Source organism: Struthio camelus, chromosome 20 (genome assembly GCF_040807025.1).
Source record: "Struthio camelus isolate bStrCam1 chromosome 20, bStrCam1.hap1, whole genome shotgun sequence".
NCBI lineage: Eukaryota > Metazoa > Chordata > Aves > Struthioniformes > Struthionidae > Struthio > Struthio camelus.
Window position 1 is genome coordinate 2,951,600 of NC_090961.1, and position 13,804 is coordinate 2,965,403.

The 13,804-nt window shown below is 37.5% G+C and overlaps 1 protein-coding gene across 7 annotated transcripts in view; it reads right to left on the reverse strand.

The window, feature by feature from the left end:
- Positions 1–13,804, reverse strand: part of CNTRL (centriolin) — a 38,025-nt gene that overhangs the window by 7,610 nt on the left and 16,611 nt on the right. For all 7 annotated transcript variants that reach the window (XM_068915257.1, XM_068915261.1, XM_068915255.1 and 4 more), the window contains 19 exons: positions 13,466–13,600; positions 12,051–12,196; positions 11,417–11,597; positions 10,217–10,396; positions 9,737–9,916; positions 9,036–9,152; positions 8,444–8,585; positions 7,848–7,987; positions 6,962–7,148; positions 6,374–6,690; positions 5,797–6,005; positions 5,404–5,596; positions 4,713–4,843; positions 4,440–4,580; positions 4,186–4,312; positions 3,368–3,532; positions 2,395–2,554; positions 1,552–1,667; positions 231–448 (listed from right to left, as the gene is read on the reverse strand). In XM_068915257.1, coding sequence (XP_068771358.1) covers positions 231–448; positions 1,552–1,667; positions 2,395–2,554; positions 3,368–3,532; positions 4,186–4,312; positions 4,440–4,580; positions 4,713–4,843; positions 5,404–5,596; positions 5,797–6,005; positions 6,374–6,690; positions 6,962–7,148; positions 7,848–7,987; positions 8,444–8,585; positions 9,036–9,152; positions 9,737–9,916; positions 10,217–10,396; positions 11,417–11,597; positions 12,051–12,196; positions 13,466–13,600 — 3,185 coding nt within the window. The remainder of the gene's footprint in view (positions 1–230; positions 449–1,551; positions 1,668–2,394; positions 2,555–3,367; positions 3,533–4,185; positions 4,313–4,439; positions 4,581–4,712; positions 4,844–5,403; positions 5,597–5,796; positions 6,006–6,373; positions 6,691–6,961; positions 7,149–7,847; positions 7,988–8,443; positions 8,586–9,035; positions 9,153–9,736; positions 9,917–10,216; positions 10,397–11,416; positions 11,598–12,050; positions 12,197–13,465; positions 13,601–13,804) is intronic.

Sequence of the window (13,804 nt, forward strand, 5' to 3'; positions counted from 1 at the left end):
TTATCAATTTCAGTTGCTGAGTAGCTTCTGCAAGTCCACTGTAGAAGTGCTTTAAAGAAAGTGTCCACAGGGTATAAGAAACAGTATATTCCATATGATTGGGCACCAAAGTGAGAAAGGGAGTTTTTAATTATGATAATAAATAGACATTCAAGGCACTTCTGATCTTTGAAGAAAAGTGTACATATACGCACACATCCCCTCCTACACCCCCCCCTACCCATCCCTACCTTCTAGTTTGCGACAACTTATTTTCCAAACTCTGACAGCCTTCTTCAAGCTTTTGTTTTTCTTTATTTAAAGATTCAATGTTATTTTGCAGAGTGCGCATTTGAGAAACCAGGTGTTCATTTTCTTGACGGTCTTTCTCAAGTCGTTGTTTCTGCCAGTCTACTTCCCCTTGCTGACACTGAAATAATCTCTGAATACTCTCCAGTTCTAGTTTTTCCTGTGAAAGATGGCAGTGTGTAAAACAGATTTACATCAAAAAAGTTGAACAAGTTATTAACATCTTTAGATACAGCAGTATAAACACCTTTCTTTCATTCACAAAGATCACAAAGGGTACTATATAACCTGCATATAGCCAAACAGTTATTCCCTGTTATAAAGCAATAAAAAGTGCCAGATTATATGAATGTATTTATGATGAAGGTTCAGGCAGCAACTGGATACTAGCATGAGGCCTGGAAAATGGGGATTTAGTTTCTTGTTCTGTCATAACTTAACCTGTTTTTCTCCCCATCTACAAAAAAAAAAAAAGCACATGCCTTCATCACACGGATTTTGAAAGAATCACTGCAGTAAGGACTCTGAGATGCTCAGATAATGCAGTAAGGAAACCACTTTAGGTGTGGTTATACAAAGTACTGAACATGTTAACTAGCCCCTTCTTTTCACTGACCTTAACAGAAAGGGTGCAGAGATAAGAGGTTAAGGTCAGCTTCCATGCTCTTCTAAACAGTCTCCTAGCAAAAGCATGTTTGGTTTTCTGGAGCTCACACATCTGAGTAAAGGGGGGTTATCCTGGACTTTGATCTAGCAAGCCTTTAGTTCTTATGAGGCTGCTGAAGGGATTCTGCTGATCTCTCTGCCTACTTGTACTAAAGTTGAGTGTCTGTTTTTACTTGTCAAAAAGTCTTAGAGGAGACTATTGAGCTGAAATGCCTTTTTAGTGATAGAGAAGGTCATCCAGCTGAGTTAATAAGTTGTCTTCTATACTTATTATTTGTGTAAATGAGGACAAGATGGATTCAAGAATCTTTATCTGGATTCTAACATTAAGAAAACAATATTCATCAGCCACAGAAGAGCCTTTCTCTGTCTTTCTTTTCCACTCTCCCTCTCTCATATGTACAGAAAAAACCCCCAAAACACATCAGTTTAAAGGGCCTCAGCAGACGTAAGACATTTCTGTGATAAACTGAAATCAGATGGGAAAATGTCTGATTTAAAAACGTAGGGACTTTGTTACCAGATCTTAATAGAACCACAGAAAATGCAGAGAGCTCTTCTTCCAGTTACTATATTAACTATAAAAGAAATACTTACTTCTAGAACTGCAACCTGAATCTTTTCTAGTTCATTGACCTTTTGGTCATGCTGTAGTTTCAGACCTTGAAGTTCATTATTTTCAAGCTGCAGCATTTCCAGAACATGTTTCAGTTCTAATAAAAAGCAAGAAAACCAAAGTTTATTATTACAAGCACACAAACTGCTTTCTGGTAGCAAAACAAGACAGCCCAAGGCAGGGGGCGGAGGGAACAAACAGATGTTATCCTTGTAAAAACTCCTCATGTTTTCAATTGCTATGTGTCAGACATACCAGGTGTTGTATCTAATTTTCTAGTAGCAAGTCGCAGGTTCCTATGTCTCCTGTTTTTCCTGTTTCCTAGGTAGTCAGATATTCTGTCCCAAAACATGAAATAAAATATTTCTAGAGAAAGTACATAAGTTGCAAGCTGCAGAAGACTGTATTTTCCACCATCTGACAGGATGTAATTTCTTAGAAGGACATTCCTCTGTATCCCCTTACACCCAAATAGTTAATTCTTCTATGAGTGTGGCACAACTGGCTAATGTCTCCTAACTACATAGTGCTAGAGCGTGCACCTAACCGATCAGTTAGTTCCTACTGCCGATTTGTTTATGTTTCTCTATGGGACGAAAAACTGCAGTCTGAAATACAAAGCAGCACTGAATACTGTCTCAGCACAAGCCAGAACAACCAGTCCTCTCTGTATAAGGTATGAGAATCACGGGGATCACTCTTGGCTCTGCACAATATTTAAAAAGCAGTGAGGAAAGGCAGGCTGCAAAGATATACAACTAAGAGTTCAGAGTGCATTTCCTTTTGTTCTATACAAAATAATATATAATAAAGCCAGGACATACCTATCTTGTGCTTGGTAATTTGCCCAAGTATTCCTTGAAGATTTTCCTCTTCTTTTCCAATATCCTTCTTTATGAAGGAAAGCTGTGCTCTTTTCTCATTAATCTGGACGTCCAGTTCTTTCCTCTCAGCGTTCAGCTCTTCCAGAAGAAATCTTATTTCCTGTGTAAATATGCCAGTGTTACAACAAATGCCGTTATTTTCAGTCTGGTAAATAGTTTTTTCTTTAAATATAAGTTCTAAAAATTTGTAAAACAAAAAAACCCAACTATTCTCAACACTACTCTGATCAGTTTTATTCAAGGATTTACAGTTACAGTTAATTGTGCAAACAAACAAAATGATGCAATATTTCGTTTAAAATCTTTTATGTTGACAACCTAAAGCAGCTAGCTAGTAAAGATTTTGATCTACTAGCCTGACTATAATGACATCCCTTCAAGTGAACCACAGCTAGGCCTTAAAAGAGAAAACCAGACAGTAAGAAAGAAGCAGTTAATCTTGATTCTTCATTTTTATTTCAGTGCTGAGTCTGGACCAAGTAAAAGCTTTCTTCCACAAAGTGAGTAGATTCTCTTTTGAGCAAGTAAATGAGAATGAAGGACAGATAGCTGACTTATGCCGCTTCTGTTGTGTCTTACGCAAACTGATTTTCTTTAAAAGCTGCTTGCCTCAGCAACAGCAAGTCATAACTACGTTCAGAGACTTCTACTTAATATTATTTAGTCAAGTGCTCAAGGGACTAATTCTGCAAGTATCATTCAAACTAGAGATTTCTATTTCTTATTTCTGCATGCGGTCAGGCTCCGAGGCACACAAAAAACTTGCTTGTTCTCCTTTTTCAATGGGTTTTAGAGAGGTGGCAGAAAGCAAAACTGATTTTATGAAAGCTTTGTGAAGTCTTTTTGATACTTCCATTCTTTTGCTATTCTTAACTGAAGCATAATGAACTGAAAATTCATTTGGAAAAGTTACTCTTATTTGGCGTCGTTTTTCATTTGCTTCAGTCTCCCCATCTCGAAGAGCTTCTTTGAGGTCACCTTTCTTTTGAGAAATACAATCTTGAAGGACGTTCAGCTCCTCTTTTCTTTGACACCGTTGTTGCTCCAGAAGCAGCAGCTCTTGTTGCTGAGCAGTAATCTACAATGGAGAAGTTTAATGTAACAAGCATCTGAAGTCTTTCTGTAGCTATACAGGAGAGGGAAAAGAAAAAAAGAAAACAAACCAACCAACCAACCACAACACGCACACACACACAAAACCCCAAACCTCCCCTGCAACACACTGTCCCACTGCCAAACAGACTCCTGGCAAAAAACAACAAACAACAACAACAACAAAATCAACCCACAAACAAACAAAAAACAAACTAAACCAAACCCCATTATTTGAATAGTGTCACACATAAGGATCCCACCAGAGCAATGAACTTCATTTGCTAGGCCCAGCTAAGCCCAGCTTAGCTAGGCCCAGCTAAGCCCAGCACTACAAACCAAGTTCTGACCTGGACACCGCAGCCCTGTACGTCAAAGTGTTAAGTTTCTTACTCTGAAAGGCAGTAAGAGTTGTCAAAGAGAACTCTGCAATAATATTTATTATGCAGAAATGCTGGCAAGGCTGAGATCATACTTGTTACAAGACAAAACAAGGAGAAGCCAAATTACAGATAGTGAAATAAACCTATGAATTAAATTCTTCAGACAAGGGAGTTCAGAATGTAAGACTCTTCTCAGCATCTAATTAGGTTAAAACCAACAAAACTGAAAGTCCTGAGTTAATCAAATATGCCTTACCTGATCTTTCAGTCTTTCCAGTTCAGTTTTCTTGCCTTGAAGAATGTTTTCTGCTTCCCTAAGGATTTGGAGGTGATGTTCTTCGTTACCTTCTGCAACTTGAATATCTCCTTGAAGCTTCTGAAGACTAACAGTGAGGATAAGAACATGATTCAGAAGAAACAAGAATACATTAGGCAGTAACTTAATATTAGATAAACTAAAGATGTCCTTCTCCAGTAAGTGCTTAAGCTAAATTAAAAATAAATACGTACCTTTCAGTCAGCATTTCTATCTTCTGGTTTAACGACTGGAACTCGGAATCTCTTGCAGACACTACTTTGTTGATTTCCTTCAAGATACTTTCTTGTTCAATCTTATGCTGTTCTAAATCCCTTGTATCCGCCTGTAATAACCTAAAGAGGCATTTATGGCTTTTCACATTAACATTTTTACAGCTCTCCCTCTCTCAAAGCAATATCTTGGTATTTGAAGGAATGTGCTTTTCTCCTCATTCTAAATCAAAAAAGAGCCCCAGAACAGTGTACCTTAATTGCTGATCTGCTTTCACGAGTTTAATGGCCACTTCCTGAGCCCTTCGCTCTAGCTCCTCTGCCTCCGTTTCAGTACGGGACAAATGCTGTTTGGCATGATTGTACTTTTGAATAGTGTCTTTGGTCTAGAGCAAAAATTGAAGATTATTGAAGCAACAGATTCCCATCAATCCTCTTACGCTTTCCATATCTATAACCTGTGGGTTAGCTGTCTAAAGACGACCTCCTCCCAGCTTGAATTCAATAGCTCATTGAACATTCCAGCTGAGCCCTCTCTCTGCATACTAATGAGTTGGAACCTTTTCTTCTCTCCTTCCTTGGAACAGAAAAGGTTCCTTCTCTTTAGCAAGGATTGAAACAGGTCATCCAAATGCTTATTTTCAAGAAAGGGTATTTAAAAAAAAAAAAAAAAAAAAGGGGAGAGGGAGAAAGAGAAAGAGAGAGAGAAACTATCCAAAGAAAACAGGCTTACGTACTGGCATGACTGAAATTAAGAAGTGACAGGGAAAGGTTTTACTATAAACAAAGAAACTGTATTTTTAATTCTTCACAAAAACATGCAACTCTTAGAACTTAAAAAGATCTCAGTCTGCCTTTCCCCTTAAAAACATGCATTTTCTCTGCCTAAAACAATCTTTATGTAATGCAGAAGCCCTTCTGCACTCAGAGTTATGGCATTACTTACCTTTCCCCGTGTGCTCTCAAGTTCTATTTCAGCTTCTGCAAGTAGCCTATCTGCTTCTCTAAGCTCTGCTCGTCGTTTCAAAAGTGTCTTCTCTATACATTCAATTTCATCTGTAATATCTTCGTGTTGTTTCAGAGATTTTTCTAACTGTAATTCTGCTATTAGATTGTCAGTATGCCCTTCAATAAAGTCCCTAATAGATCAGGAGAAAAAAAACAGAATTAAAATACAAAATGATAGAGGCTTAGGAGTCTCTTAAAGCTATAGTCTGTTACATATACTATACAAATGTGAACTTTAACTTACAGGTGTCAAAACTGACTGTTATCGGAAAAAAGTTATTAGGAATTTCCACATGCTTATTTTAAATGCATTCTAGCACAATATCCTTACTTCCGTTTGTTATGTTTTTGAGCTGCTCTTCGTAGCTCTGCTACTTCACGTTCCAGGTCTTTTCTTTCATTCACTAGGTCTTCAATATTTTGATGTAATTTTTCTACCTCTTTCCTATATTTGTGGTCAGCTTCCCCTGACCATTTATCTCTGTATTTCTGAGACTTTAAATGATACACAATGTCTTCTAGCCTTGAGACTTCGTTCTCCTACATACAGGAAATACAACAGTTAAATCAAGACCAGTTTTCTATTTCAGTCCTCCAAAACAGCGTATTTCACACATAGCAGCAGCTACAGCTAGCAAAGACTGGACTATTAACACTAAAAACAGAGCAGTCTCATTAGCAAGCACTCTGACATCCAGAATCTTGCTAGAAGAGACTTTTTCATAACTAGATTAAGATTCAGCATAACCCTAAATGGGACTTCCATGGGAGCTTTTTTTGGTCTCCTTACACAAAATCTGTGAAAGTGAGGAGGAAAGTGAGGAAAGCACATGTTAAGAGGTGTTCCTCACTCATTCATAAATCAATTGCCTATGGTTAAATCTGCAGCCTACAGCTCTGTATCTTACCAATTCATGATGTTCAGGCACATTGCAGTGAAGAACTCCGACAGGAATGAGTGGGACAGAGAAATTAGCAGGAAGAGGGCCATACACAACCTGGGCTCCCACAGGAGGTGGGCCATAGATAACTGTTCCAGGGGCAACTGAACCTCCATTTGCTGGTGCAGAAGGAGGTGGGCCATAAATCACAGTTCCCTGAGGTACAGGGGCACCATTTGGAAGGACTGTGTAAATAACTGTACCAGGTGGGGGTACAAAGGGAGGGTCTTTTGGAACATAAATTTCCTCATTTCCTCCACCATCCTCATCTTTCTCTTTTCTACCTTCAGGGAAAAAAAAAAGGAGAGAGAAAAAATAAAGTTAGGGGTTTTTTTTAAATACAAGATATTCTTAAAATGCACATATCAAAATAAAACACATTTTCTTAACTATGTAATGTAAAAAAAGGTAATAAATATTGCTTAAACTAAATGAGTTCAACAGTAATAAAGGTCTATGATTCACCTGGGCATACCAGGAAAATTCACTATGAACTCTATTCAACTCTATGCTTAGTATGTTCCTAAACATTTTGAGGCCATGAGACTGACTTACCTTTAGCAGAATTTGTTTTGTACAACCTCGTTCTGACTGGTGAATAAATCCAATATCCTCTTGGACTATGCAAGTCTTCCCTCCTGACTTGCCTGTCCTGAACATGCCCTCTTCTGGATGGGGATGTGCCAGAACATAGTAAACCAACTCCAGAATCTTTTGTGCTGTGAGAAGCAGGAGTTGAGGCCTAAAGAGAAGAGAATGCACATTAATGTGAGATCCTGTATTCTAGGAATAACAATTAATACAAAATAAATACATTGTTCTACACATTCCAAACACTGATTTTTCAATAACAGGCTAGTGATACTGTGCCTTCTCTCATTCTCAAGAATCATGCTGCATTAAAAAGCTCGTTACATATACATTAACAATTTTCCTCTTAAGTTCAGACAAACACTGTTTTGAAAGGACTGTTTGGAGATCTCATATCATCAAACAGGACGTAGTAACCTTTCTATAAAGTTTGATCTGTGTTATGGAGAAATAAAAAATAAAAAAGAGTGACCACTCTTATTACAATGCCTATTGTCTATTTTAGGGAAGAAAGAACAATCAGAAATACAGATCTATTGAACACAAACAACGTAAATCTCTGTGCTGCTCTTTTTTTATTTAAACTTTTTCCTAAATGATTTTACAATACTCCATTTCATGTAGTTTCTCCAATTTGTATATATATATATATATATATTAGACTTCTATTAGTACAGGTCTCTGTAAAGGCTTTATCAGGGAACGTATTTGTATATGTATCGTTTCAGTATTTCCTCTTCATCTATGCTGGCCAACATTTTCTCTTCAGTTTCCCCCCAAATCCAGCAAGTTTATAAAGTAATTTCCCATATCAAATTCCTCTCCACATAATAGGATTTTAATTTCTCACCTGTGATGATGGCATGTAATACCAGTATCCCCTTCTTTTGAATGGATCTGTTATACTACTGATGTAATCATTCTGGTAAGAAAGCACATTTCTGAGTGCTGCAATTTCATCTTGCAAGTCATCAATTTCATCCTTGTTACCTGCAAATTAATTATATGGCTTTATAAACACATATGGCAAATAATCAGGCCATATGCACTAAGCTTTAAAATGGCAATTTAAAGCTTTTCCTCATTGTTATACTGTTAATCTGAAATAATACACAAAACTAATTGTAAAAGGAAAACACTAAGTTCATACTACAGGTAACTGATGCTTGTTTTTTCCTTACTCTTCAATAGCTCTCCAACAATGGTCAGGAGCAGTTGGAAAGTACACAGTACTAAATTGCTAAACAGCTTTACATGTAGAAACCCAAGATGTACAGGAACTGTACAGGAAGGTATCCTAAACAGTTTATTCTCCTAGCTCTGTTATCAGAGCTCTGAACAGCTTCTCAAAGTGAGGAAGCAAACAGTGAGAAATACAGTGAAGGCAGTAAATTCTTCCGTATCTATGCTTAACTGCAAGAAACAGAGATAGAAGAGGCACATTACCTGTCCTGATGTTGTCCAGCAACTGTCTTAAACGGTCAATCTCTGCTTTCTGTTGCTTCATAGCTCCATTTAATTTATCAATTTCAAACTTCTCAGAGCTTGACTCAATCTTATCACCAGCTTTCCCCATTTCATGTTGAAACTGTTTAAAATGCAAGTTTAAATCAAAGCATTTCAATGGAAATCAGAACATGCTAGAGCTTTTTCCAAACAAGCTTATCCATTACTACAAAAATGCTCATTAGCAAAAAAGCACACAACCATTTTGATTTAACAAAATTGTTGTTCTCATGCCTTCAGATGACTGAATCTTACAGATGCATCCACAGAAAGATGCAAGTCAACAGGTGATAATTTAACTTAAAAGCAGCTGCCCTCGTCAGCGAGAGGTTTCTGTTTTGTTCTTTGAGGGGAGGAAGGGAGTACATTGTGACTTGGGAAAACCTGAGAAAATGGGACAAAAAAAACCTAGGTGCTTAAATAGCAAAATTTGGCAGTTTCAGAAAGCCACTGAAGTGCTGTCCCTAAATAGTTTCTCTCTAAATATTTTATCCTTCTCTTACAGCGTGAAGCAAATATCGCCACAACTTACTTGTTCTTCCTTCTCTTTTAGGAGTTGTTGTAACAATTCTATTTCTGCTTCTGCTCGGGCGAGATCTCGAGCTGCCTGAGCTGCCTGAATATAGAACTCTTCAGCTTCCTCAAATTCCTGTAATTGAAATTTTAATTTGGGCTTTAGTTTGCAAGAATACTTCACAAGCTTGCAGATGTCTCATGCAGCTTGTGAAAAGCAGACTAATAAGAAGCATCAACACTAGTCTGTTCTGGGATTCAATAAACCGGTAAAAAATATATACCATTTACAAAAGATATTGTTCTTCCTTTAGCTTTATAGTATTTCTACAGAGTAGATGCTGGTATACAGCCAAAAGTTTTTAAAACCTTAAGTGTTAAGAACAAGATTTCACATTTCCTTCTTTTGCTTTTCTCTGTCTTAGGTAACAATAAATTATTTACCGTCTCTTCTCAAGTGGTAAAAGTTTAAATTTGCCTCTCTCCCACCTTCTAAAACACAGCAAGACAGTCTGTTCGAGCCCAAATTTTTTCCAGACTCTTATCTACCTATTTCAAAATGACATGTCCTCCAAAGCAAAAGCTCCTGCATAGCAAGACAGCTCAGAATAAAGACTTAAAGTTGGATTTAAAAGGAAAAAGCACTGCCTTCATTACAATGGACATTAGAAAGCGCTGCTTAATTAAAACAAGCAATTAATTATCAATCTGTCGATTTACCTCCGCTCGCTCCTGATTAATTCTGAGTACTGTACCATGAAGAGCCTTCAGCTGATTTCTAGCGTTGGAGAGCTCTGTGGCTGCCAGTTTATCTGAAGTAACGATCGCTCTTTTTAATTTCGTCAGTTCTTTGTCTAGACTGATAAACTGCATTTCTGCCCTGGCATCATCTATTTTTTTCTGAAACGAGGAAAACACTAGGTTTTATGATAGGTTTTAAGTAAAAATCAACATCGGACAAAAGACTTACTCTTGGTATGACTTTTTCCACACATAAGATCTCATTCTGTATTGTGTGCATAAAAAGTTAGAAAATGCAAAATCAGGATGACCAATAAAATTTAAGGGAAAATGAAAGTTATATTTAACTTTCTGAGGTCACCCTGTGCTTGACCTAGGTCTTGGAAAGCAAACAATTTAAAAGCTTTTTTTCCTGAGCATTCAGAAGCAGTGTATGATCAAGTTCTTATGCGTTCCTACCTTTTTCTCCAAGTCTTCCAGTTGGGCAAGAATCGTCTCTTTTTCCTCATCTGCCTCTTGGAGCTGTTGATCAGCCAAGCCCTGAATTTCTTCCATGCTCTTTATTTTTTCATGTAAATGTTGAATTTCATTCTCCAATTGATGGACCTTGTTCTCATTCTGCCTGTTTTCAGATTTAACCTACAATTAAAATAAATTACAATGAACAGCCTGACAAGTGCAATTATCAGCATACTTGCTATCAAAAGATAAGGGAAAAAGAACTATTTTGCCACTGTAATGATTATATTTTAAAGTGTCCAAGTTATTTTAGTAACAACATGCATCATGAATTTCTGAGAAGGTTTCTCACTATATATATTTTTCTATCTATATTTAGGCTCTCTTTGTTGCCTACAAGATACATAATTGAGTCAAAGTTCTAACTCACCAAATAATTAGGTACAAATCATAAGAACTATTAAAAAAATTCACAACTCCACAGCAGTTACATAAACACCAGTAAGTGGGTCTCTCCTTGTTATCCTACAGCCCAAATTGAAGACTTCTCCTGGAAGTTTTAAAGGACATAAAACTTTTCTCCTCCAAGCAAGCTTTATATAACAAAGAAGCCCAAAAGGCCATGAAAGGCCTTTGTGGTTACAAAGGACCACATGTCATAGCTATCAAAATATCTGATTTAATCCATAGTCTTAAGAATAAACATGCATCTTATTTTTTTGTCTTAAAAATACTGTCAGAAACCTGTGAGGGTAGCAATAAAACTTATCAAAAGAATGACCCATGTATTTCACCTCTCTAGCCAGAATTTCAAGTATGCAGTGTGAAAGTCATCATTTTTTGTTCTCCTCCTTCTTCAGAAGCTGTTGCCTGATTATAATAGTTTCTTTATCATGAAGCTACTACATGATATACACTTGTGCACAACAGGAAAAAAAAAAAATCAAACCTCTAATGCTGATTATTATTCCCGTTCTAATCATGAGTAATAGTGTCCTGCTCTGATGCAAGTTGCCAAACCTATTTCTGACAAGCAAATGTCTTCCATTTTGCTTGCTTTTAGTAAAATTATACTTCCCTGAAAGATGGAGGGAAGCAAAGCTACACACGACGTAAAGCTTAATCCTCAGGTTGCAAGTTACGTTTTTTTGACTAAGCTGAAGTTATCTCAACTCTTGCTTTTGTAGTTTTGTTACGTGCCTGTCTATATTTTTCCTGTACATCTTCCAGTTTATCCTGTTGAGATGAAATTTCTTCCTGCAATTGTCTCTGTCTAGCCCATGCTTTCTCTTTTTCTCTCTGTGCATCGGCAAGGATGTTATTAAATTCCTTCTGCAGATTTGCAAGGCTTTTCCCTAAAACATCAGCGGAATTATGACACCTGAAAGAAAAACAATCCAGGTTTCATGACAAAAAATAGTGATACCAGATAATGAAATAATGAAACCTGTTATGTTAGTGCAAGGGTTTAAGACATCCAGTATAACTGAGCTCAGATGCAGCACTGAACAGTTTACGCTGCACAGACAGGCCTCTCCCCTGGCTCTGTTTATTCCATCCTTTCTTCGTTTATTCCCATTCTTTATGGCAGGGGCTGGGGGGGGGGGGGAGGTGGGTGGAAAGCCCTGTCCCTGGTAGTAAAACCCAAGAGAAATGTATATTTCTCTCAGTAATATAATTAGTGAGCTCAGGTGATGCTCTATTAACCACACACTGCTAGAGGTCATGTTTAAGCTGCCCCAAGCTGCATTCAGTATGATGCAGCACATATACCTTGTTACTCCTATACTTAGTGATGCACAAATCCAATTCTGTTTGTAAGGTTTTTACTCACTTAATCTCTCCAACTCCCATCTGAAGCTTTTGTTTGAGTTCATTTATACGAGCTAGGACTTCCTCAGGATGAATTAAGCTACCAACTGCGTGCTTTAGCTGATTTTGAAGATCTTTAAGCTGTTGTTTCAGGAGATTATTGTCTCCCTAAAGAAACAAAACAACCCCCCCCACAGATTTCAGTGTTAAAAGTTCCACCATTAGTGTCAAGCATTTTTCCAGTGTAAACATAAAACCTCCCCCAATATCAGTAACAAAACAAGAACACCCCAAACCATCTTTGCCTTGCAGTTTCCTCTATGTTGAGAGGCATTTAAATGGCAATCTGGAATGACCTTCTCTTTTTCTGAAACTAGTTAAGTAACGTCTTTATATACACAATGCCCATTGACGTGTAGAAGCCTATCACACTCTCCATCCATTACAAAACTGAACAATCAGGGACACTGCACCAGCCACTAGACCAGCGGGTCATATTTGTCCTGGCCCTATTAACGTTGAATTATTTCTGCACATTGGCAAGCTTCAGCAAAAATAATAGTGCTGATGTCTGGTGAAGATCCTTTATAAGCCTGTGGTAAGGGCATCCTCTGAGAGGTGAACATGAGATGGGAAGAATGGATTTGATGTCCAAAATGGGAACGTGCAAATTAAAACATGCATTGTTTTTCCCCAGCAGAAGGCTACTGCTTTGGACAAACCAGACTTCCCGCAATGAGGGAAACCGCTTAATCACTCAGCTGGTTTGAGAAAGGGGCTCCTCTACCAGTCATATTGTGAAGATCCTGATCCCAGTGTATTAAACTTGCCTAGAAAAAAATCCTGTTGACTGATCCTCTCGGAAGATGTAGGAAGAACACTCAGTTTCTAATCTCAGTTAAGGTAAGGCACTGATCTATGACACTTATCAAAAGTGGAGGTGTTTCTGTATTCATGCGCAGTTCAAATGTCCAAAGAGTTCAAGGAGCACAAGCTGTGTTGCCTGTTATATTTGGGTGTCCTTACTGTTTTATGGCAATTGAGCAAGATTTCTCAGGCCCCCAGCTTTAAACAGATAAAATGGAAGTTTGCTTTGGGCATTGAACCAGTTTTTGGTTCTACACCCAAATCATTTTCTTACTGACATGCTCTGGATGAGGTTTGTGGGAAATTAAGATATAATTAAACGATTTATCAATTCTTCTGCAGTATAACTGAGCAGCTCTGAAATTATTTCAAAGGTCAATCCAAATGTCTAAAATAGATAAATGACAACGTGTAGGGTGTCTGGACAAGAAAATTAAAATAAGGAAGAATCATAAATACTACTGAATATCAAAATAAGATTCAAAAGGAACCTTGCAAAATCTTCATTACTATGAGGAACAGAGAAACGAACCACATATCAGTTAAGTGTTAAGGCGACAAATACTTAACCTGCAATTGTTTGAACTGAGAAAGGAGTTTATAGTTTTCTTGTTCCTTCTCTTCTGCTATTTGTGCTTTGGTCAGAGCATTCTCTAATGCTTGCCTTTCTTTTTCAAGTTCAGCTTGCAGGGCTGATCGTTCCATCTACATGCACAGAAATACTTCAGATTAACCCCTTCTCCCCCAGATCTCGCCCAAAATCCTACTGCCATCACTCCCCAGAAAACAGCTGCATTTCTTAAAAGAATAACATGATAACCCCCCCCTTTAAAAAGCACCCCCTGAAAAAACAAAAAAATCCCAAACCTCCAGCACCAAAAAACATAAAAGCTGTATTCCTTAAAACAA